This window comes from Procambarus clarkii, chromosome 83, assembly GCF_040958095.1.
Source record: "Procambarus clarkii isolate CNS0578487 chromosome 83, FALCON_Pclarkii_2.0, whole genome shotgun sequence".
Taxonomy (NCBI): domain Eukaryota; kingdom Metazoa; phylum Arthropoda; class Malacostraca; order Decapoda; family Cambaridae; genus Procambarus; species Procambarus clarkii.
The window spans coordinates 8,964,504-8,989,192 of record NC_091232.1 but is presented as its reverse complement, the minus strand read 5'-3'; the positions used below and the strand labels follow the sequence as shown (position 1 = coordinate 8,989,192).

At 35.5% G+C, this 24,689-nt stretch overlaps 1 protein-coding gene across 4 annotated transcripts; it reads right to left on the bottom strand.

The window, feature by feature from the left end:
- Positions 1-5,903: 5,903 nt before the first annotated feature.
- Positions 5,904-23,839, bottom strand: LOC123768653 (transmembrane protein 62). 4 transcript variants are annotated; one of them, XM_045759296.2, is made up of 14 exons: positions 23,697-23,839; positions 21,761-22,021; positions 19,840-19,948; positions 17,674-17,811; positions 16,468-16,689; positions 15,547-15,760; positions 14,752-14,892; positions 14,222-14,399; positions 12,907-13,032; positions 10,322-10,388; positions 9,086-9,196; positions 7,376-7,494; positions 7,153-7,208; positions 5,904-6,614 (listed from the first exon to the last, which is right to left on the bottom strand). In XM_045759296.2, exons 2-14 carry the CDS (start codon positions 22,019-22,021, stop codon positions 6,437-6,439), a joined length of 1,920 nt encoding a protein of 639 aa, XP_045615252.1. In that variant the 5' UTR covers positions 23,697-23,839; the 3' UTR covers positions 5,904-6,436. The 4 variants fall into 4 exon arrangements, with proteins under 4 accessions (XP_045615252.1, XP_045615253.1, XP_069172467.1 ...); XM_045759297.2 differs by having other exon boundaries at positions 14,752-14,883; XM_069316366.1 differs by lacking the exon at positions 17,674-17,811.
- Between the last annotated feature and the right edge of the window lie 850 nt (positions 23,840-24,689).

Below are 24,689 nucleotides of genomic sequence, written 5' to 3'. Positions count from 1 at the left end.
CTGGGCACCTCAATTTCCCACTCAGTGATGCCTAAGATATTTATAGTATATAGTTTTTCTTTTTTATGTTTTCATAGTTTTGGGCTAAAGCTAAAAATTTGATCTCAAAACATGTAAATGAATTTGCTAGAGTATAGATGAAAAATAAAATGCATTTTGATAAATAATGCATAACAGTGCTGAATATACATATGTTTATGAATATTTCAACATTCCTTATATACCTTCAAAATTCCTCTTATTTTAAACTTAATATGGAACTGCACAAAAGTATGGTTTATATTGCTGTAAAAAGAAAAACATTGCTTTGCAAATTATCTGCCAGAAAAAATATAAAAAGTTTTGTCAAAATACTCACAAGCAGAGTAATTAGTCTCAAGTTGGTAGTTGGCTGAGGTGATCTCTAAATGGTCCCCTGATACTTTGGTTGGTATCCTTGTAAACTATGTCCACATTGTGCTAAAAAGATTTGGAAATTGGAGATGGAGCTTGAGCATCATTGGAGCATGGATGATGTGTTTTTGCATCGTCTGAATACTAAATATAGCCTCAGATTTTTCCACCTCATTTCAGTATTTCTCGTCATTTATTATCTCTTGAATGTTTCCTTTTCTAAATATATTTTATACTGTACTTGTTTTTAAATACTTTATTCACAGCAAGCATATGGCTGCCATATCTGACAGTCAAACATGAACATCACTTGAGCAAATGATATGAGTATTGCTACTGTTTTGACACTTGATGAATGGATGATGTATATATCATCACCATTTGGCCTAGAAAGCTTTGTATGTAGTTAATTTGACATACAGTTAGTATAGATGAATATACATATACACCATTTTATTTGACATAAAAATTAAAATATATACATCAATGAATTGGTAAACAAAGAGATCAATATATTGCCAATTTCCTTAAATAAATACTGTATTTGTAAATGTCTTACAATTTAAATAGGTCTGCCACAAACCAACCTTAATTCAATTTTTTTCTAAATCATGCCTTCTATCTATACTGTATACTGACCACGCATTTAACCTTAGATTACTATATATACATTTACAGCATTACAATTTTCCGTATACTGTATATTTATGCATCTGAGTTTCAACAAAATATGAAGTAATAAGTAAATTTATACTAATGGGTTTCAATAATTATAGCTCTGCATTTGCTCTGAGAGAACATGGATGATGCACTTAATTTTTCTTTAATACAGTACTGTATTAGAAATCTAGCTATATTAGCTATAATAACATGTAAAATATGATAATTTAATACATCATTCCTTATCTCTCATAATGCTACACATAATTTACTAAAAATCCTGTAATTCAATTGTCACAAAAACCCAATATTTACATAAATAATAATTGAGAATACTACCAAAGTACAGTACAGTACTTATATAAATAAGTATAATATGGCTTGTCTGCAACATAACTGACTCAAATTCTACGGAGAATGTTTACAGCAAAATTGGACCATTAAATGTCAAAATGACTAAAATAAAAATGGATGGTAAATGCTTCCAATTATCAAATACAAATTTACCAATAAAATCACATCAACATATAATGCTACTTATTTCTATATCTTTGATCACTTTAGGAATCCCCTATATTTCAGGGGACATCCTTATGTAGATTCTTCCCCAAATATCTCTGGTTCTTAATGACAAGACACTTGGAAGCAGTGTTAGGTACACTAGTTTGGCTATCACATGCATGAAGCAGTTACCATGACTAGTGACGTGTGGTAAGAATGAGAATTTCCTCAACAACACATACAACTGAAAACAAAAGGAAAGAAACCGAAGACAGGACAGTAGACAGAAAAAGAATTGGTAAGCAGTATTTAATAAGAGGCCAATGAAGAGGTGGAGATTATGCCAATAGGCAATTTACACGAGTACTACTTTGTGGTCTTTATGATGTCAAGAAGGAATTGGAAAGAATTTGTGTTTATTAATTAACTTTCTGTGGTCACTCTGGACTAGACTGAACTTTCCTCCAGTGCCTTTCTAGCATCAATATGACCTAACAGACATACAGTACAGGTATTTGAAAAAAATCCTAGCTGCAATGGTGCAGAATATTACCTTGCATTTTCTAACATGAACCTGTCCAATGGTACCTATAGTGATTTTGCCATAGGGAGCATCTAAGTGGAATAACTCAGAAAATTACCTTTTCAAAGGTAACTGACCTTAAATTTGTTTATCCTTTATTCTACAAAACCTAATAAAAGTTCTGAATAAAAAATTTCTTAGAAAATGACAAGTATTTTCTCTGAATAATTAACTGCATATTTGAAAAATGCATCTTCAACTAACTTACATGTAACTACATGCAGTGTGTGCTATTTCATAGCCAGAGCATAAACCTTTCATTTTAAATAAATTTTCTATTAAGAGCTTAAAAAGCATACTAGAAATGCTAACATTTAGTTACTCTAAATAACTGAAAAATTTTTGAACTTCAGAAGCAATACAGTATTACTACACTCATTTCTATAGCCATACACGGCTCTTTTTACACAAAAAAATTATAAAAATACATTACAAAAAGTCTTAAACTTTTAACAAGAGCTAGTGCTATATTTCAAGATATTATTTAATGGTTTGAAATTTGCTAGGTAAGTTTTAATTTATACAATAACCATCTAAATATTGTACAGCAGTTATCAAAATTGATGATCTCAAGAAATTGTTACTTTCTTCATTACAATTAAATTACTGTGTTCTTAAGAGAACCACGTACAAATAATGTAACATGAAGATGCATAAATTCTATTGTAAATTTTCATATGATTTTAGGATTAATTGAAGTATAAATAAAGGGTTCTCTAGTGATTAATTTATGATGCACGTAAGTGTTTACCTTATACAACACAATTTTATCTATGCATTTATCTCTTTCAACTTTACATTCTGCATATATTTCATACCTTGTCACGTTTCATCATCTCAATTCTCTTATTATTCACATAATCTCTTTATATGCTTAACTCTTATGTCCCATAACAGACAAAGTATGAAAACAGCTTTTTCAACCTAATATGGTGTCACATAAGAGCAAACAAACTCCCAGGGAACAAGAGTAAAATATGAGAACATTTTATATACTCTATACCCAATTATCCTTTACTTATAAAAGAATTTTAATAAGTAGTAAAGCGTGACATGAAATCTCTGGAATCTGAAAGCGGTCTAAATTTGTTATGCCACTAGCATATCTTTGTGCCATTGTTTACACTGAGTATGATATATAGTGTTAAAATATTTTTTTTCCATATTACATCTTAGTTTTCTTAATATCTTATTAATAATGTATTCTTATTTCATTATTTGACTATATTACTAATTATTAATCATTATTTGACTATATTACTAATTATTAATCTCGTCATACTGTACTGCAATAACTTACTATTCATATCACTTCTTATTCTCATAACCTCAACTTAATCTATAATCTCTAAATAATCTAATATTACAGTACTCATATAATAATTTTCTAATAATCTCATATTACAGTACTGTACATTCTTCTTATAATAATGCCCCACTGGGAATCCTTGTGATGGAACTGATAAATTCCTGGTTACTATTGATAAACTCTATTGTAAAGATATAAGAAACAGTTTTACTTCTTAAAAACTGTCTCTGGTGCATAGTCAATAGGAATGTTGATCCCTTTAAGTACCTTTCCCAAGGTCCGTATATACTGCAAATTTGGTCCTTACAAGTCAGTCTAGTTTGGCATTTTTAAGTACTTTGATTGAGAGTTCTTTTATACTCTTTTCCTTATCATTTATTATCATAAATACCCCATTTTCAACTTTCACTGGGTAAGGTGCCATTAATTTAAAGATAGGGAAGCAGCATAGGAAAAAACAAGATTTAAAGATGTTAACAAAATAACAGCCAACTATTTACAACATACAGTAATACTGTATACACTACACAGCATCACAGAGAACTGGCACTGCTACTCTAGCAAATCATCCACTGCAGTACATTACCACTTCATAAGATTAAGAGAACAATGTTCTTTGTGAATTGTTATGAACAAAATATTCACCCTCACCTCAAACTGCTGAAATCTAGACTTTTTCCCTACAACTTCTGTACTCTTTACATTCATTCCTCACTTGCTCACACTCAACATCTGCCCATCCTCTTCACTTTCACCTCCTGCACCCTTAAATTTTCTTGAATACACTGTCTACTAGTCAATAATCATGAAATCCATATACATAACCAAATTATATCAGTTCTCTTTTCAATCTCACGAGTTACTGATTTTTTAACTACTGTACACATATTTCTTGAATACAAAAATTCTGAATTAATCCATTCTCTCAATACCACACTTTCTTGATTTTTCATGCCACACTTATTTAACCTTAGTTCATTATTAAGCTTAACTCATTGATTTACAACCAGGGTTTCCAATTACAGCTCAGTGAACAAGGGATAACTAGAATAGAGAAACTACAACAATTGTTCCAGCCTATCTAGGATTTGTACTTGGTACAAGTCTTTCAGGGTGAGTGTGCTAGCCGGTGTATCACACGAGCTCCAAATTATAATCCCTCTGAAATTTTATTTATTTAGCATCTTCCCTGGAACACCCATTTCAGTTAATTTTACCTTTGAAAAAAATTTGATATTTATGAAGACCAATGGAGTTTCAGCTTATTCATACACAATTTTAAGCTCCTTTTGTTCCTTATTGTTCCTTCCATATCTATAAACTTTTGTTATTTTATCTTACTGCTAGATAATTACTGGTAATCGTTTCATATTCATTAGCTAAGTATCCATTCCTACGATGTTGTGCTTTCTCCTTAGAATTCCCTATTTAATTTGTGTCTAAACAATTCAACATAAAATTAAGTGACTAATGAAAACAATAATAATAATAATAATAATAATAATAATAATAATAATAATAATAATAATAATAGTAATAAGTTACATATTGGAAGATCACACAAGACTGCTTACTACTTGACAGTGAAAGAAAATCCAACGAGTCAATGTGTATAACTAAGTGTTTATCATTTACAGCAATCATTGGCCAACAAATATAGATATTATTCAGTCAATCAGTGTACTGAATATTCCTTTTTGTACAAATGAGTAGATAATAAAATAATTATTAATATAAGTTAATCATTATATGAGATTATGCTTTTCTTTATATGAAGCAAAGGTTTATAAGTGATGCACTAAATAAAAAAATTATGAAAAATGTATTGGATCTTTCTTATGCTAGCATATTCTATTTCAACTTTGTCATTTCCCTCACCCTTTTCTTATACTTTAGAGGATTTACCTAATTCTTTAAGTCTCCTGTGTCTCACCCTGTGCCAGGTAATGTTAGTCAATTGATATAAGTGAAAACTTCACAAATGCTGTACACTAGAAAAGGACCTAAAAAAATAATTCCACCCTGGAAGATCACTGTCAAATGATGAATGGTATTTAGTGGTCCTCTGCTTGTTCATAACCCTGACAATGTGAAATTTGGTGTTGCAGAGATTGCATATATTAGTAAGAGATATATAAATTGCATATGTCAGTAAAAGATGCAGATCTTAAAGTTTAGCTACAAAAGACTGGATGAAATTTAAGAATTTTTGTATATATTTCATAATTATTCAAAAATTATACTTACACAAACTGAAAATACAATTAACTTATATAAAACAATTCTTTCCACTAAAATAGATAACAATTATTAAAACATGAATAATCCTATGCATCTTAATCAACAGCATTAACATTTTTAAATAATTAATAAATGTTCCAGTATATAACAGAGTTATTGAAGAATAAATTAAAATGATAAAAATGTAAGCAATATATTTTTGACTGGAGTAAGGGAGGGACTAGATGTGGAATGAAAACAATGGAATGTGATGAATGAATATGCCCAAGGAGTATATGGAATGAAGGAAAAACTGTAAAAATAAGTGATTGAGATTTGGTTTTGGCTTGGGCATGTAGAAAGAATTAATGGTGATGGTGATAAGGTCCATAAATAATGAGGACAAATGGGAGAAGAACAGGGATGCTGAGCTAAAAATGATGATAATATGAAAGTGCTCAAGCAGTGTCAAAATGAAAACATCTGTAAGGTTGTAGTTGGCTATAAATGTCTAGAGAAGAGACTGCATAACAATTTTAGATTAAAAATAATAATCACCTATATTTCTAGTTTTTTGGTATTAAATATGGCCACAGCATTGGCTGTTGAACCTTGGTAATTCAGGAACTGAAATTGTTTTTCTCACACACAGAACAAAAATGGTTTAAAGCTTTCCATGATATGGTTTTTTCAAGAAGACCAGTAGCAACTATCTAAACAGAATGCTGCATAATCCTGTACCCAGACGTGACAGATGAACTGTAAAAAGTTTACTGTACTCGCTTCCACAATGATATGGCAATGATTGTCAGAAGAAGCCTAATGGGGCCATTAAGCAGGATGCTGTCCAGTACTAACCAGGCAAAGATACTTGGCAGCTGAAACCCAATTATGACCATCATGCAGCCTGTTAACCAACGCCCACAACGATGTCTGGTTGAGTCAAAGCTGCAATCAAAGAGAAATGTCTAAGGAAACTAAATTAATGACTTGGAAAAATGATTAAATTTGAAGAATGCATAAAATATTTCAATTCATATTAATAGAATCAGTAAAAAAAAAAAAAAAAGCATTGAATGTAATGAAATACCATTTTCTGGGTGAGCCCCTGGAGCAATCAGGTCAATATGCGATACATTAGATGAGGGCATTAGTCAATGGAGTTCAGCCGACCGGGTACCACGAGCCAGAACCTGGCACTCAGAGAGGTAATGGCCCCCGGAAAATCAGCATGTGGTTGGGGGTTTTCTTTGTCTGCCAATAACCGGGGTTAGGCACCCAGAAATAAAAGCATAACAAAACAGACTCCTCTCATAGTAAGAAAATTGAAACCAAAAACTGAACTGAGAACCCTAAAACCCCAAGGAAACAAGCAAACATGAACGTCACACCTCCGAGGGAGGGAGGGAGGAGAGACAGAGAGAGAGATACTGTAACATAAGTGGTAAAAAAAAAATTTTTTTAAAAATTAAAAAAATTGACTAACCTTAGCATTTTTTTAATGAAGATGACAATAAAGATTGGCATTTGTAGTGTGATCCACTGGAATAGAAGAGACAAAATTAGCAATAAGTATACAATGAGCTCATTAAAGGAATAAACAATAAGTATACAGGTCATTTATAATCTCTCAAAGAAATCTTGAAGAGCCAGTAATAATTCTCCTTTGGGAGAATAACCAAGCATAAGTAAGAGGTAGAAAAACTCACTAGGAAGAATGCATCAGGATACGTCAGCTCTCCTGGTAACATTGAGGAGTCGATGAAGATTCCCCACATGAATACTGCACCAAAATGGTCTTTAGCCAGATGTCCAATATACCATGGACCTAAAGTAACCAGAGTTATGATATCACATCAGTTTATATATCCAACACAATCTCCTCTTACTATGTATTGAAATACAGTACTATAATTATTAGGCACTAGATGTTTGTATGGCCCACAATTATGTTAATTAACACTTTCGCACAATAATGTAGCAGTATGGCATCAAAAATTTAGTAGACGAATGTGTGGGAATGACGCAGCATGGCGTCAAATGTTAAAAAATTTGGCCTGCTTTCGGACTGGCTGTGGGTGGGGGCACGCGGTGATTTTGGATATTATATGCATATACAGTACTCTTGTAGGGAATTTTATTGTGAACACATTGATACCAAAATGAAAGACCTAAGACGAGAATTGAGGTGTTAAAGTTGAAAAGAGTATACACATTTTATTGTTCTTGATGAGCGCTCACGGGTAACCTGCTGTCACTTTCTCTGTTTGCTGCAGGTAGTATGCTGCGCTTTTGAACTTTATATGTATATACAGTGGAACCTCGAGTAACGAATTTAATCCGTTCCGGCACCAAGCTCGTTATGTGAAACGCTCGTCTTTCAACACGAATTTCACCATTTAAAATAAAGGAAATCAAATTAATCTGTTCTACCACCGAAAAACATCAATATGATATTCAATGTTTTAAATAATGGAGCAGCCTACCTTTCATACATTAAACAAACCTTTATAACATTTTTATTTTTTTCAAATTTGTTCAATTTTTGTTTTTCATTTTTTTTATAGAAAAAGGTTTGTTCAGTGTTTGCTAGGTAGGCTGCTCCATATTTCTTAAAAAAAAAAGGTTGAAACAATTTGAAAAATAGACAAATGCCATATAGGTTTGTTCAGTGTTTACCTGACAAACACTGAACGAACCTTTTGGATATGTGTTCTTTTTTTAAAGTTTCATTTCTTTTTTCTACAAAACAGTCAATGCTTTGCAACATCACAGCATCATTAGCATCTTTAAACAAGAAAAAAATAATTTATTTGCATCGTTGGAGGCGTCCGAGAATGTGCGAGAAGCAGCACAACCACACTATGTGGTGTTGCCGATATCCAAACGAGCGCTCGCCAAACGAGACGAATTGTCGGCAATCAGGGCGCTCGTTACCCAAATTGCTCACCAACTGAAGCGCTCGTCACTCGTGGTTCTACTGTACTCCTGTAGGGAATCCTATTGCGAACACATTGATATCAAATTGAAAAACCTAGGATGAGAATTGAGATGACAGAGTTGATAAGAGTATGCACTTTTCAGTATTACCTCGCACGATCCAGTGGAATGCCAGGCGCACCTTGGGGTGGTCAGGCGCTTGCTCACCTACTAATCTATGAGTGATTCACTCACGTTCTGGTCAGGCACCACATGGCTCACTGACACTCCCCTTAGCAGGGCTGGGGTATGAAATAAGTACAATGACAGTGATGGATGAGGTATATATAAGCATATAGCAATATCCTCTAGCATGGACCACCACAAAAATTTGACATAATGTGGTGACATTTGACTAAATGTTTTACAAAATGTGTGTGTTTTCATCGTGAAAACACACATTTTGTAAAACATTTAGAGTAGAGACAATGATGACTTACCTATGGAAGGGTAGAGAAGAAATGTTAACAGCAGAACAAATACTGTGTGGTTGTTGCCTAGACTTGAAGAAGCCCCAACCATTCGCTTTGGTATGACAGTATCACATCTCACTGGTTCAAATGGAAGAGCATACAATATAATCATAATAATTTCATCATTACCAATATTTCCAATGAGCATTAATTATGTAAGTTTCCATTAAAAAGCAAAATCTCTCTACAATGAAATACAGTACATAACATAGTATAAATCAAGCATTGAATGTAATGAAATGCCCTTTTCTGGTGGGCCACTCATTAGCTTCCTGAAGCTAAAGTAATGGAGCTGCTAAGCCTTAGGAAATCACACCAGACCTCTGAGATTCACTCAAGCCTACCACACCATGGCGAGGGAAGCTTGGGATTCAGTGGTCAAATCCGAAACTGAGAAAAAACCCACCAGAAAGTAAACACAAGTCAAAACAAGCAACTGCTTGAAGGAAATTTGTAACCCTGAGGAAAACATGGCAAATAATTTTGTACAATACTCCCAGCCCTGATATATGAAAATGAAACCTGGATATAGAAAAGAGCCAAGTGTTCAAGAGTACAGACAGTTTAAAAATGTTTTGTGAGATAAGCAACTGGTTTAAGGATATAGGATGGGTATAGTAATTAAAAAACATGTAGGAAGTGTTGTATGAAATTGGTGATGGAGAGTGAAATGTAGAGTGGAGTGAGTGTAGTACAATACACTTAAGTGCCATGCACTTATTATTGGAGTAGGATGCCTGAGACTTGTTTAACAAGAAAGGTGGACAAGGATGGGATAAAGTGATCTATAGTAGAAACAAATAATATGAGTGTCTTTGAAAGATAGAATAGAACAATACTGTACATGAAATACAATGTGGGGAAGAGGTTGGATAGCTTTAAAGAGTGAAACATTTGTTTGGTGATAGTGTCTCTAAGAGAAACTTCTACTGTAGCTTAGTAGCAGTAAGAGGTTGGAACTGTAGATAAAAGTATACACTGGTGAGAGAGTGCATTCTAGAAAATTTGAGGGTAGGAAGAGGAGAGTAAGGCAGAGATGATGATGAGCAGACATGGAAAATGAGTGTGAAGAAACAGTGCTGCTGTGGATGACTAACTTAATACTCACTCCATAATAGAATGCCAAAGTACTGATTAAAATGTTGCCAAAGTGAGGAGAGGGATTTATTTCAGACACAGCCTGAAATGATTAGGCTCTATTACCTTGGTACTTGCCGAGGAGGAGGAGGAGACAACACGTGCCAACACCAGTCACGTAGATCACTAAAAACTATGGGAAAGGATCAAGTGCATTACACAAGACATCACTCAATTTCTTCGTAATATACATTAAGCTGAAAGTATATCTTAAGAGACAATTAGTCTTACTATAACATTATACAGCAAAGAGTTAATTACCTAGAAATTTGAATCCAGCACATGCTTTACAATATTAGTATATCACACTAAAATGTAATTTCTTTTTATGTTTTATAGTGTTCACATTAAGCTACAGCACTATGATAAATCTTAACACTCCAGTAATGTAAAAATTAATATACTCCAATTTATAGTCATCCACTGGGCCTTACTAGAATCACATCCAGGCAAGAAAACATATGGCACTGATGCCACAAGGTTAAAGGTGACCCCCTGAGGGAGCATTTAAGGTTGTTGGAAGTCAACTGACAAAAGATTAATGCAATTAGAATAATATTCAAATGGGTCTGTTGTCAAGTCCAAGCTAACAAGAACCCAAGTGCTGTCATGCATATGTTCACCAAAAGAGATGCTCCAACTATATCTACAGTTAAGTTAAATGACTGCTTCATCTCATCACTGCTAAGTGGAAGCACCACAAATGCAAGACTCGGCCACCCCACAAACTCCCCACATGCATTCAGACTTACAGATGATCAAGCAGGACAGGACAACTTAGTGCGAGGCAATATAGAAGAGCATGGGAGTGGCAGAATAACTTACTCAAAAAGAAGGAAAAAGAGATAAATAGGAATGGAGGCAGGCCTTACGTACCTATCTGTTTATGATTCAGAGGAACAACATCCCCGCAGCCCAGTCTCTGACCAGGCATCCTGGTTGTTGGTCTGATCAACCAAGCTGTTCAATGCGGCTGATCACAGCCTGACGTACAAGTCACAGCTTGATTGATAGGTATTCTTTGAAGGTGCCTGCTGAGTTCTCTTTTGAACAGTGCAAGAGGTTGGGCAGTTATGCCCAATATGAGCAGGAAAAGAGTGTTGAAATGTTTTGGGCCTTTGATGTTTATTGAGTCTCTCTCAGCGTGCCTATTGCAACCCTGCTTTTCAGTGGGGCTATTTCATACATCCTGTCATACCTTCAGGTCTCATGTGGTGGTATTTCTGTGTGCAGATTTGGAACCAGTCCTAATATTTTCCAAGTGTAAATTATTATGTAGCTCTACCGCCTGCACTCTTGGGAATGCATATTTTAAGTGGTTCCAATAATTTAGATATTTGATTGAATGGATGCTATTACTGTAAATTTAGAAGTTTTATTGAGTGGATTCTGTAAAAGATCTTTGCATGCTCTCCAGGTCAGCAATTTCTCCAGTTTCGAATGGGGTTGTTTGTGTGCAACAATATTCCACCCTAGAGCGCACAAATGTCTTAAAAAGTATCGTCATTGGCATGGCATCTCTTTTTTTTTTTGGGGGGGGGGGGGGGGGGGGAGGCTCTTGTTATCAAACCTGTCATTTTTCTTGTAGTTTGACAGCAACTTTGTTGTGTTCTGTACAAGTAAGGTCTTCTGGCATGATTACTCCAAAATCTTTTACATTGGTTTTTCTTCCAATAATGTAGTTTGACTGTGTTTTAAAAGTGGTTTCTGCTTTGATGGTTTTGTTTGGAAACTTATAATAGGATAATTGGAACTTATCTTCAAACATTATATGTTATTTTCATGTTGAAGTGATGAAGCCCCTCTCCACAGGCAGCCACCCCCCCCCCCCTGCCATATGATAGTTACATTCAAACTGTGTTGCCTCATGCACTTATTCACCATGTCTGCACATCTCTTGTCCACTCTTTATTCCTCCTACCCTTAAATTTGTTTGAAAACATACAATCCACCAGTCTACTATCTTCATTCATTCATTTACCATGACCAAACCATCTTACAATCTCGAGACTCAATCTTTAAATTCACTGACCATTTTATTCTAATTTTTTCATTATATTTTCATCCCCTACTGTATTGTAACATACCACATTCTTCTCTTACTGCTCATTTCTACATGTTTAATTCTTGATTTTTCACATTCCTGCCACACCAGCATCTTGTATACATATATAACAGTAGATACAACTGCTCCTTCAGTCTTCAGTCTGGTTTTTTAAAAAGGTCTTACATTGAACTACCTCCAATACACTAAAAAGCCTAATAAGGCTTTTTATAAGGAATATAAGGCCATTGTAAAGCCTTTTATTCCTTATAAAGGCTTTATAAGGAATGTCAAATATTATTTAGTGATTTAGTGACTGACTCAATATTCATTAATAAAATCCAAGGGTATTTCTGGATTTGTCTCTGGTATGTTTGAGATATAGCAAAATAAACATGGATGTCATCTGGTGGTCAACTTAAGAACCCACACATTTTGAAGCAGGTGATATTTTGATGGGGTCATTTAGTGCCTAAATCTGGATAACTGACAAATTTGGCTAATAGGTGCTCAGATACCATGTTCTTTACTGTATTACAGTAATCTATAAGTAGTAAAGCATAATTCCAAAATACTGCAGTGAATTACAAAAGTTTTGAAACATTACCACATCATGAAGCTTGATGGAGAGGATAAGTGAACCAAAGTAAGAAGGCTGTGGTCGCAGGAACCCAGCTCCTTCCATCCCAATCCGCAAAAGAGTTTTGCTACCAGAAGAATTTCCAACCAACACCTACAACAATTAATTTAATGACAGTAATTATTTTATTACTGTATGGGTTACTGTAATTAGAGAAATGATAAAAACATTGCATTAAAACATTAATATTTTCCAGCTCACATTTACATAGCCCTCATGAAATATCAAACTCTTGATCATCTTGTTAATGGTTTTACGGAATAAATCAGCCTGATTTTATAGACACTGAAACTGGGGAAGGGCATCTAAATATTGAATGATGGAGAGAAACATTAAGCTGACAGTCAGATCAGGGAGGCAAAGGTGTGTTGAGATCATGGATATCAAAGATTAAAAAAGAGTCAAGAGTTATTCCTGAATAACCGTTTTAATATATATTGCCATTAAAAAGCAAAGATTATTAGCTACATTTTGAGCTTTATTTGAAAGACACTGATCAATTCTAAGTATTTAAACTGATATTTTTTTATGTGGCATGCTGATGTCTATAAAATAATCAGATTACTAATTATATATAAGCCACTGGAGAGTATATATAGTACACACAATACACAAATCATCAGACTTTACAAATGGTAATGTTGACTTTCTCAAAAAAATATTTTTAAATTATATATTCTCTTGGTAATTTTTGTTTAATATTAACCCTTTAAATGTAAGTGTCAATCAAGGAAGTTTTCGCCATTTTTTATTCCAAATGCGTCAGTCACTGAGGGACATTTTAGAGTACTATGTAAGATTTAAAAGTCCCATGAGTACATGTTTTTTTTTTTTTTTGAGATATATACAAGTGTTGTTACATTCTTGTACAGCCACTAGTACGCGTAGCGTTTCGGGCAGGTCCCTGGAATACGATCCCCTGCCGCGAAGAATCGTTTTTTCATCCAAGTACACATTTTACTGTTGCGTTAAACAGAGGCTACAGTTAAGGAATTGCGCCCAGTAAATCCTCCCCGGCCAGGATACGAACCCATGACATAGCGCTCGCGGAACGCCAGGCGAGTGTCTTACCACTACACCACGGAGACTGTTAAATGTGGCTCACATCTGTTTCCTGGGTCCTAGTGTGGCACCCCAGAGTCAACCGGAAGGCATGGCCTCTTACCATAAAAGAGCAAGGACGGACTCAGAAGAAATGGCTGTCATTTTTTTGTATAGAAAAGATATCAGTCAACCTGTAGACTACTAAGTAGCAGACAAGGGTAAACAGATATGAACATACCTGTAGGTTTTTAACAAAATCATCTTCCTTTGCATGAGGTTCCCATGAATCTGTCTGCACATCAACAGTGGCAGTGTATAGTGGGCCATATTTATGTTTGCAAGCAATCCAGTGTCCAAGATTATCATCAACCCTCACTGACACTGCAGAAATCTCCTCGTTGGTAAACACAAGTAGTCTATAATGGAAAAGAAACACTGAATAATGTGGTGATTCATTGCTAAGCAAGGCTTGCCATTGGCAGTCACATAAAGTTAAGGGGATGTGTGGGATAATGGGAAAAGGAGGGTTCTGCCAGGAGTGATTTTATGAGCAGATCTAGTGTAACATTGTGAGCAGAATGTATAATTCCTTCAGATACTCCACAGTACCTAATATGACTGCAGAAACTCTTTAAAAGAATCCTATAGCACTAGTGCTATATGTCATTCTGCTATATTGTACATGATCCTTTCCATAACACACAGTGGGTCACGTACCTCAGAGAACGGCAAAATGAGCAACTTGAGACAATTAGAATTATAACCCACCTGACAATGTATCTAATAGAGGCCTGTCCTTTTGGGTAGCGTCCAACACTCGATACAATCACCACTGGCCAAGAAGGATGGGTGATATCTAACCATGTTACTTGTCCATTATCAACACTCATTATGCGATACCTGAAAATACTATTTCTATTGGCAAGTTCTAAACATGCATACAGTATTGTCAATCATTGCAACTTATTTTAAAGTTAAATTGAAAAAACCAACCATCTTTTATATTGTCAATATTATCAAATAAAACCACTGCCTTTTAGAATGTACTATACAGAATTTTCCAGATTTTTTACCATTCCACTATTCACAATTTTATGAACAATGTACATAAAAGCTCATCTTATTGTTCATGTAATTTCAACACCCAGATACAAGTGCATTCACTGTGGGCTTCCAGGCAAGGGTGGGCGTCTCAGCTCCCTCTTTGTACACAATAATGAATACGTGTAACTGATGTAATATGAGCCTATGACATGTACAGTACAGGCCTGGTCAGAGACAGGGCTGCAGGGACCTTGATCCTTAAAATCATTAACAGATACAGCAACAAACACATATTCATTGTGATAGAATAATGCAAACCAGGGGGTTCCCAATTAGAAGTAAATTGCCCCTTGTGAATATTTTTTTTTTTGGGGGGAGGGGGGTAATGACAGTCCATTTGATATGTACATATGATATATGCATATTATACACACCACCAGTCATGTGTATCCACTCCAGATTCAGTACTTATGTGCAGGAATACATATTAAATGCAAAAATAATGTAATGTGTAGTTACCTATGATTGTGGAACCAGTCAGCTAATTCCACTTCCATAAGACCATTAGGATGCCTTGTCCACATGGGGTCAATAAATCCAAAGCCTGTGTGAAGATGTCCGCACAAATAAGCTGATCCCATGGCCAGCAACTTTCGCAAATCCTTTGATGACACAATGGTGCTAGTTGGGTAGTGGCCATAGAACAGGACAATGTTACCCTTTGTACGTGCCTCTGGTTAGAACAAAAATACAGTATTACATTAATAAAACAGCATGCAAAATCCTTATAATATGTACAGATCCTTATAATATATATATTGAATACAGTATATTACACCAGTTATTTAACAAGGGCTCAAAATCTCCTGATGGACCAAGTGGCCTACACCATCCGATGTGTCACCCACTTCGGTATACAGTAGTGTATTCAAAGCACCACTTACATAAACTAGCACAACAATGAAAAGTTAAAATTCTGGTAGTCTAATCAGAAGCTTGACAATGAACATCTTCAATCTGTGAGTACATGCACAAATTGGGAAGTAGTCCATGCAGTTTCACAGTGACCAAGACTGCCTTGAAAAATTTCTGTGTTACAGGCTACCATGGGAAATCTTATGTCGAGAATATGAATCTAAACAAGAATTCTAAAAACATTCCTCCCACAATTTTTTATAAGACTCAAACACATGGCACATTTGATATATTAACACACATTAAGTCATTTTATTTACCAACAGAATGAATTGAATGAATTCATGCATGAATATATGCTTGAATTATATATTTTTAACAGAAAAATGAGACATAACACTTCTTAAAAAAAAAAATTCAGAGCACATGCAAACAGCTTCACACTGACCTTTTAACTAAAGCAGTGCTTCCTTTATTGGAAGAAAGACATGAGATCAAGTTTAATTCAACACTCATACTATTTACCTTGGGCTGCATTGAGTAAATCCTTAAATTCTTCATCAGGAAGGTACCCTAAAAAATTATAGGCCCTAATTCCTGGCTTCAGTGATGCATCCAAGGGTAGTAATGTAATATTCTGACCATGAATGCTTCGAATAACTGTAGCTTTTGCTGTCCGGCTTTTGCCAAAATCTACTTGCACAGCATGTGCTTTGAAATGGGCCTGCTTTACCTCATCAAAGTTATCTGTAAAAAATAAAAATTACTAGAATTATACAGTGATTAATTTGAGAGTGTATATACACACACACACATAATAATAATTATAAAAATAATTACAATAATACTGTAATATAGTAATCATAATAATAAAAATACAGTAATAATGTGTGGGATAACTGAGAGCTACCACTCCGGATTTATGCAAGATTTCACTACCTTCAAGACATGACATATATATCACACTGCACAAGTCACACTGTAACACTCATGAACATTAGCATCAGTAGCATATGAGATACTGGCCAATGAATGGATAACCTTTTGTGGATAAAGGAACCTTCTGAATGCTATATACTACATATGTAAAACAGACTCTAAGTATGCTGCACTGGTGAGGAACCCACACCTCAAAGCACATAAAAAAAGAAAAGAAGAAACGGTTACAAGTTATGCAACCAGACATAATTATGAAGACAGAGACTTGGATCTTACCACACTGGAGGAAAGAAGGAACATGACAAGGATATTTTTAACATAAGAGTCATGGTTAAATTAAATTAAGAAATAAAAATTATTGAAGGGAATACAGTACATTTTTTTAAATGCAAATACTGTCATTGTATGATAGAAAAAATGAGAGATGCTTATGCTGCAGATGTTTGAAGCTTATGCTGCAGATGTTTCACTATGGTGTAATGGTGCTGATTTTATGTGAGGCTGCAGTATGCTGCATAAACAAAATACAGAAAATTGATGGAGTAGTTTAAAGAGCATCTTTAAAATTCATATTTCTTATAGGCTATTGAAGGTTCTTTCACACCATGAAAGTAGAAGAGTAATGATTACTCCTTCTTAGTATTGTTCCATCAGCCATCATCCCTACATCCCACCCACCCTACCCTTATCATGCTCCAACAGTAAACATTCCATACTCAGGTCTTAAATCCTCACTTCTACATTTCAGAATTCTTATTTAATGAAGGTCACTCATTACCACTTGACCCTCACCATGGTTTCCGGCAATATCTAGCCAGAGTGTTGAATTGTTGAGGGCAAGTCTGTCCTTTACTGACCGCTGGTATATGGACCATTCTTGAGGAAGTTGTGCCAACTTCACACCATAAGTCTTGCTGTTAGTCAGATCACCTGAATGAAGATAAATGCAAGCCTTGTAATATTAAGAAAAAACATTTATTAATGTTGTGCTCTCTACTGAACACAAGAAATAAAGTTGTTATACTGTACTTAGTGTTTAGAGTAAATTCTAAAATAACTTTTATAAGGATTATGACAGCTGCACTCACAACATATGCCATTAGTCAGCTATGGCACACATGACTTTTGTGAACTTATAATATTATATATATATATATATATATATATTATTTTGGTTTTTGTCTATTATTCAAGTGTTTTTATTCAGCATTTCTCGTGTTAGGGTGATGTCATGGGCTTGTCTCATGTGATTCCTAGGGGCACCGGATTGAAAATGACAGGCCAAACGCCTCGTCAGCTTGGTCGACGTCATACCTATGTACTTAGATTGAAGGTTACATCCTTGGTGGGGGCAAGTGTACATGTATACAATGCTTGGCTGCTGTAAAGGGTTCTCCGTCGGCTTCGGGCTGTTTTTAATAAGGAAGTCGGTAATCTTCTTTGTTTTATAGAATATGATCAGGTCTATGTTTTGGTTAGGAATAGTGCTTTTTACTCCTTTACAAATTATTTCCTTCATTATTCTTTCTTCTTTTTTATGTTCACTGTGCATAGTTGATTTGTAATAAAATTTTATTGGAGGTGTTGTGGTTTCTTTTCTAGGTTCAGGATTGTATCATCGGTATACGTGTCTTCTTATAGCGGTGTTTATTTCCGTGTTGCTATATCCATTGTTCACCAATACCCGAGTTATTTTTTCAAACTCTCAACTCACATTGCTCCATTCGGAGCAGTATGTAAGCGCTCGACGAATATAATCATTGAGAACACTGGTTTTGTATCTTTGGGGCACTCACTCTTACCGTTCAGGCATAATCCTATGTTGGTAGGTTTTGTATATACTCTGGTGCTTAAAGAGGTTCCTGTTTTTGTAATTAGTACATCCAAGAATGGCAGACCATTATTTTCACTATTTTCGTGTGTAAATCGGAGTACTGACTCTCTTTCTAGATGGCTTTTTAGATCATTTAGTTCATCTGAGTCTTTTACTATGACGAATATGTCATCTACATAACGGCAGTATACAGTTGGTTTCTGTCTACTACTAAACACTATCTTCGATGGTTCACATGTAAAAATTAGCGAACAACACTCCTAAGGGGAAGCCCATTGCTACTCCGTCTATTAGTAGATACATGTCCCATTGCGGACTGATGAAAGGAGCTTCCTTTGTACATGCCTCGAGAAGGCTCTTCAAATGTGGCTCGGGCATATCTAATTTGGGGGTATTCTTGTCTCTGTATACTCTGTCCAGTATCATTTCTATGGTGGTGTCGACTGGGACGTTGGTAAATAGGGATTCGACATCCAGGGAAGCAATGATTCCATCGGGCTGTGTAGTTTTGATTACTTCTAGGAAAATCTGCTTATGATTGTAGACTATAGTTGCTTGGAGTGTATGGAGTTAGGAGTTCATTAAATCTTTTTGCCAGGTGATAGGTTAATTTGGCTGATTATTGGATGTAGTGGGTTACCTGGTTTGTGTGTCTTAACATTGCCATAAGCATATCCTAAGCCATAGTCGCCCTGGAGTTTAGTAAAATGAACACTACCTTTCTTTGCGTTGATTGTATCGTTGGACGTTATTGGGTTGATTCAGGCTGTATCATTTTCAGAAACATGAATGCATCAGCATTTATTCATTCCTTATTGACTTACATTTGGAACACGCTCTCTTTACCCTATAACATTACACATGTAACTAATTATAAAAAGTATACTTTTAAAAACTAAAAAAAAAACTAAATGTTTCTTCAGCCAGGCAACATAATGTATTCATGCAAACTAATAACACTAATAACTATTAGCTTTCAGTATTCACATAGGAACATCAATGCTAATTGGAGCTATATCTAGCCTTAGTTAAAAGCAAGGAAGATGGGAACACATGCAAATAACTTTACTATTAAGTATAGTACATGAACAGCTACAGGCACACAAAGGTGTGAGTAGGTATACCTGTAACAAGAACAGCAGCAGGCTTAATGATTGTTATTGCATCATCCACAAACTCCTGGAAGTGCTGCACCTCCTCCACAGCTCCCATGTGCAGGTGAATATCCGATATCTGCAATTACACAACTGGCAGTTATGCAAATTTTCTCAAAACGCTGCTACAGAAACATTTCTAATATATTTTGTCAATAAGTGTCCATTACTACAAACCTAACAATATAAAAACAGCAACAGTAACCAACACACTAAGTACAGTACTGTACAAAGAAAATGCCTGTAATTTACTCAAGTGGTTGGGCCAGGTACTCGGAAGATAAACTTCCAAGTAGCAAGGGCTATGGTGAGCCCCATAAGATGAGGCTCTTAGGAGCCATTTAATCTGTATCGATAGCTGATACTGAAGATCTGGGATTGGGGTCCGTGGACGTGCCAATCCAAACCAAGAGCAGGACTGCAGATGATGATTGATGAAGATTAAGCCACCCTAAAAGTAGCACAGGCTATGGTGAGCCCGTAAGTGGAGGCTCTTTCGGCCCATTACCAGTACCAATAGCTAATACTAGAGATCTGTGGATGGATGGGGGTCTTCATGGTGAATTCCAGCCTCGGATGGCTGGCTGTACCAGTTATGGAGCTGGTGGGTTAGTGAAGACCTCTACGTCTTCCGTTTTTTCTTTGGATTTTGTCAAAGCGATTCAGTAACGAAAAACAGGCAGGACGGATCGTGTCCCCACAAAACTGTAACGAAAAACAGGCAGGACGGATCGTGTCCCCACAAAACTGTAACGAAAAACAGGCAGGATGGACAGGGACCCCACAAAACTGTAACGAAAAACAGGCAGGACGGCTCGTGTCCCCACAAAACTGTAACGAAAAATAGACAGGACGGATCGTGTCCCCACAAAAAATGTAACGAAAAACAGGCAGGACGGACAGGGATCCCACAAAAATGTAACGAAAAACAGGCAGGACGGACAGGGGCCGTCGAAAAAAGCAAAACGGTCCCTGTCCGTCCTGCTTTCCACTACTACTGAATTATGCAAGTAATTATGTAAGGATATACTACAAATAGCTTTATCCATATATAGTTTAGCACTTCTTACATCACATACTTTATATATGTAAACAGATACTGTAATAATATGAATGACGCTCATGAATTTAATTCCTCTTGTTAGAAGACAGGAAGCCTGTACTTTGGCTTATCAAGGCCCCCCTAGGCCAATTACTGATATTCTCACAGATATTTAATATCTCCACCTATTTAATGCTAGGTGAACAGAGCCATTAGGTGCAACGAAACATGCCTAACTGTTCTGTCCCACCCAAGTATTGACCCCAAGTCCATCGAATGTTAGTAGAGAATAGAGACCACTGTATCCAGTCAGAGCTATGCACTACCAGAAACTCAAGTAAATAATTATAAGCTTTAATACATTTGAATTACTGTACCTGCAGTTAAAATGCCTCATAGTTTACACTATGTACTCAAACACAGAACTTTCCCAATCATATAAACGTTCATGGAGATGTCCAGCTGAAGACATTGTCATAGAAGGAAAGCCAAAGTAATGTTAGCAGATGGTTGCATAAATTATAATTCTTATGCTAAAGTGTGCATGTCCATCCATGATATTAACATGTCATCCTGATAACCGAGACATTGGGGAGCAACTAGAAGTGTTTCAGGTTTTGTTCCTAATCTCGTGGTAAATTGTAAACCCTAAATATATTGTATAAATGTAAACAAAGAACATGGGGAAAAACAAGGATACTGTGCTGGTAATTCCAGGTATGCCCTAACGTTTAAGAAAAATTACACTGCAATTCAGTAGCAAGCAAGGTAGAGCACTCTTTATTTATAAAAGCAATTTCTATAACATCAAAGAGTACTGTACTGTCTAACTACAGCAGTAGTATTTACCTGCACCAGCCAAACAAGTCCTCTCTGGCTGTCTTTATTTATTTTTTCTTCCCAGTCCTTTCGCGAATACTGTAGGTAACTAGATTCTGAATATTGAGATTGGTAAAATCCTTCGTTGAACTCCAGGTGTCTTATAGGAAGCTTGCCACTTAGTGATCTAATAATGAGCAATGATATAGACAGCAGAAACAGCCCAGTGGCTGTCACCAAATAAATTTTACGTCCTCTTGGAGTTATTGCCCTCAGCCACAAGCTAGCCATCTGAAACAAATAGAATGATAAAGATGAAATGGATATGATGATCAATTAATTAAAAGCTGAAAAATGAGGATAGAGTGAAGGGACAGTACCCAACCACTTATACTAAAATGAGGATAAAGTGAAGGAACAGGGCTCAACCACTTAAACATTATGAATAAAATATGCGGATCCTGCAAAATCAATGCCATCACTATTGACCCATCTAAGTGGACAGAAAGGCATAGATATACGATACAATCAGTAGTTACTGGACACTTAAAAGCAGTTATTGGTGTTTATGGTGGACTAAAAATCTAGCATTGAATGTAATGAAATGTCCTTTTAGGAGAAGATTCTGGGATGTTCATAAAATGAAGGTGTGCATGGGGGATCTGAGATTAACTCAAAACTGAGCAAACCCATCCAGAAAATAGAGGCAAAATAAAAAACTAAGAATTTTAATTAATAAGAGAAAAAAACAAAGGTAGCACTAATTTTACCATGTCAATAAACCATAAACAAGTACCATCAGGTGGCAGCTCAGATCATCAAGGAGTCTTCGGCCCTCCTTCCCCCTCCCAGCCAACCACCACAACCCAATAATATGACATGTAGGAGCCACTCCAAGGTACAAGTTTCTCGCACCCCACAAATCTCCCATTTGCTGACTCCATCATCCTCTATATAGGTCCAATTCCCCAATACAGTAGTTCTGAAAAGTATATGACTAATGAACATGAATGTGGATGGTATAACAAGCAAATTAAGGAAATTACATGGGAGAGTATGAACTGCAGTGGAGATCTGAGGAAATATCCATGATGGATGTTAATACACAAGACTACATCATAGGAATGATATCCATATGATAGAAGTGGCTTGTGGACCAATGGCTAAGCTCTTAGTTCTTGACGACTTCAATCAGGGGAAAATTGTCAGTGTAATGAAGAAACCCCCACGAGGGGAAAAATTAATGGATAAAAATTAATAATGGATGGTACTTCCTGAAGCAACACACAGTACATCCGACAAGGGAAATGGGAATGGAGGATGAGCTAGCATCATTTGATTTTGTCAAAACTATTAAGATGCTGAACAATTTGGGGATACTGATCCAGACCACTTCTTTAAAAGATCAAATGTAACACAAACAAGGTGCAACTGCTTCAAGCTTAACAAGTCAACATGTAGGATGGAAAATAGGAGATGCTTTTTTACCAATAAGGGTGTAAATCCATAGAACTGTCTTCCTGCCAAAGCTGTAAATGGCAAGACAATACTGAATTTCAAAATCCAGTTGAAAAAGTCAGGAAATGATGGTGAATAATTGACAAGTCAATGGCTTCCTGTCTCATCAAAGGCCTCTAGAGAAATGGTTGCCCTCAGGTATATTCAGATAAATAAGAATTAGACCTGCTGTACCCTCTTTTATATCCTGAATTCTTTTAATTTTAATAATGGGTACAATGAGCAACGATTTTCTTTTCAATCTTTCCATATACAAAGATGTTAGTCTATTTACTTTATGATTAACCGGTAATAATGTTAAGAGGAGAGTTTTGTGTTAAAAATTATAGTATAAAATTACAGACTCGAAGACTTAATAATAATTATTATTTTGTCAAAATCTCTAGATTGGAAAATCCTGAGATGTGGCAATTCTACAGACTGATGATATTGAAGACGATGCTCTCACCCTCGCGGCTGTGTGTCTAGGACTGGAGCACTAAGCACAGCTTCTCCCTCGAGGCTCCAGGAGAAGATCAATGATCACATCTCCCCGAGTGTGACTCCAGTCCTCAGCTGATCATCGCTTCCTCCCAGACAGGCTGCACCGCGTCCATGTCAGCATCACATGTGACCACATGTTATCCAGGCAATCACACGATAATCCTATTATATTGCAGAAAATTATATAACCTAAACTAATCTTTACTAAAACATAGTCAACGTATAAACCTAAACATAGCTGGATATGTATTCTGCTTTATTATGTTTTTATATTGATAATATTCAACATATATATGATGCTTACTTGGACTCCAGTGCTGTTTGCCAGACATAGGAGTAAATTTTCTTTGTTTTACCTTGTGGTATATTTTACCTCATTTTAAATCAAAGTATGTCGAATTTGCATTATTGAGAGCAATTATATATTAACGTGTGAATATACCGAATCATGTATTTAGTGTAAGAATATATCTTTTAGATATGTTTTACGAAATCCTATATTTTCTGGCACCCACAGTAAACATGGGAGATACTCTCTAATATATTCAGGAATTATAGGAAATTAATTAAAGTAACTTATTAAATATCTGTGCTGTCGAATATTCTCAAAATTCCCAGTGGTTATATGTCCAAGTTTTCTTTTAATTCAAATATGGATCTACTATAATGCAGTTGAATCTGTGACTGTATTTCTAAATTTAAATAGAAAACAGACATAACTTCATACTTGAAGGCAGTGATTTATTATTTTATGGTTATGCTGGTGATATTTTGATTTAAGTTCTATTACATTCTTTTTAAATTTAGTCATTTGCTTGGACGTCGTGAACCAGAAGGGAACTATACTGCATTATTAAATTCATTGATATAGGTATCATATAATATGTACAAAATATAAATACCACAAAGCTATTATTTAAGGCATATTAATGTGTGCGAGTGGCAAGAACGAGTGACG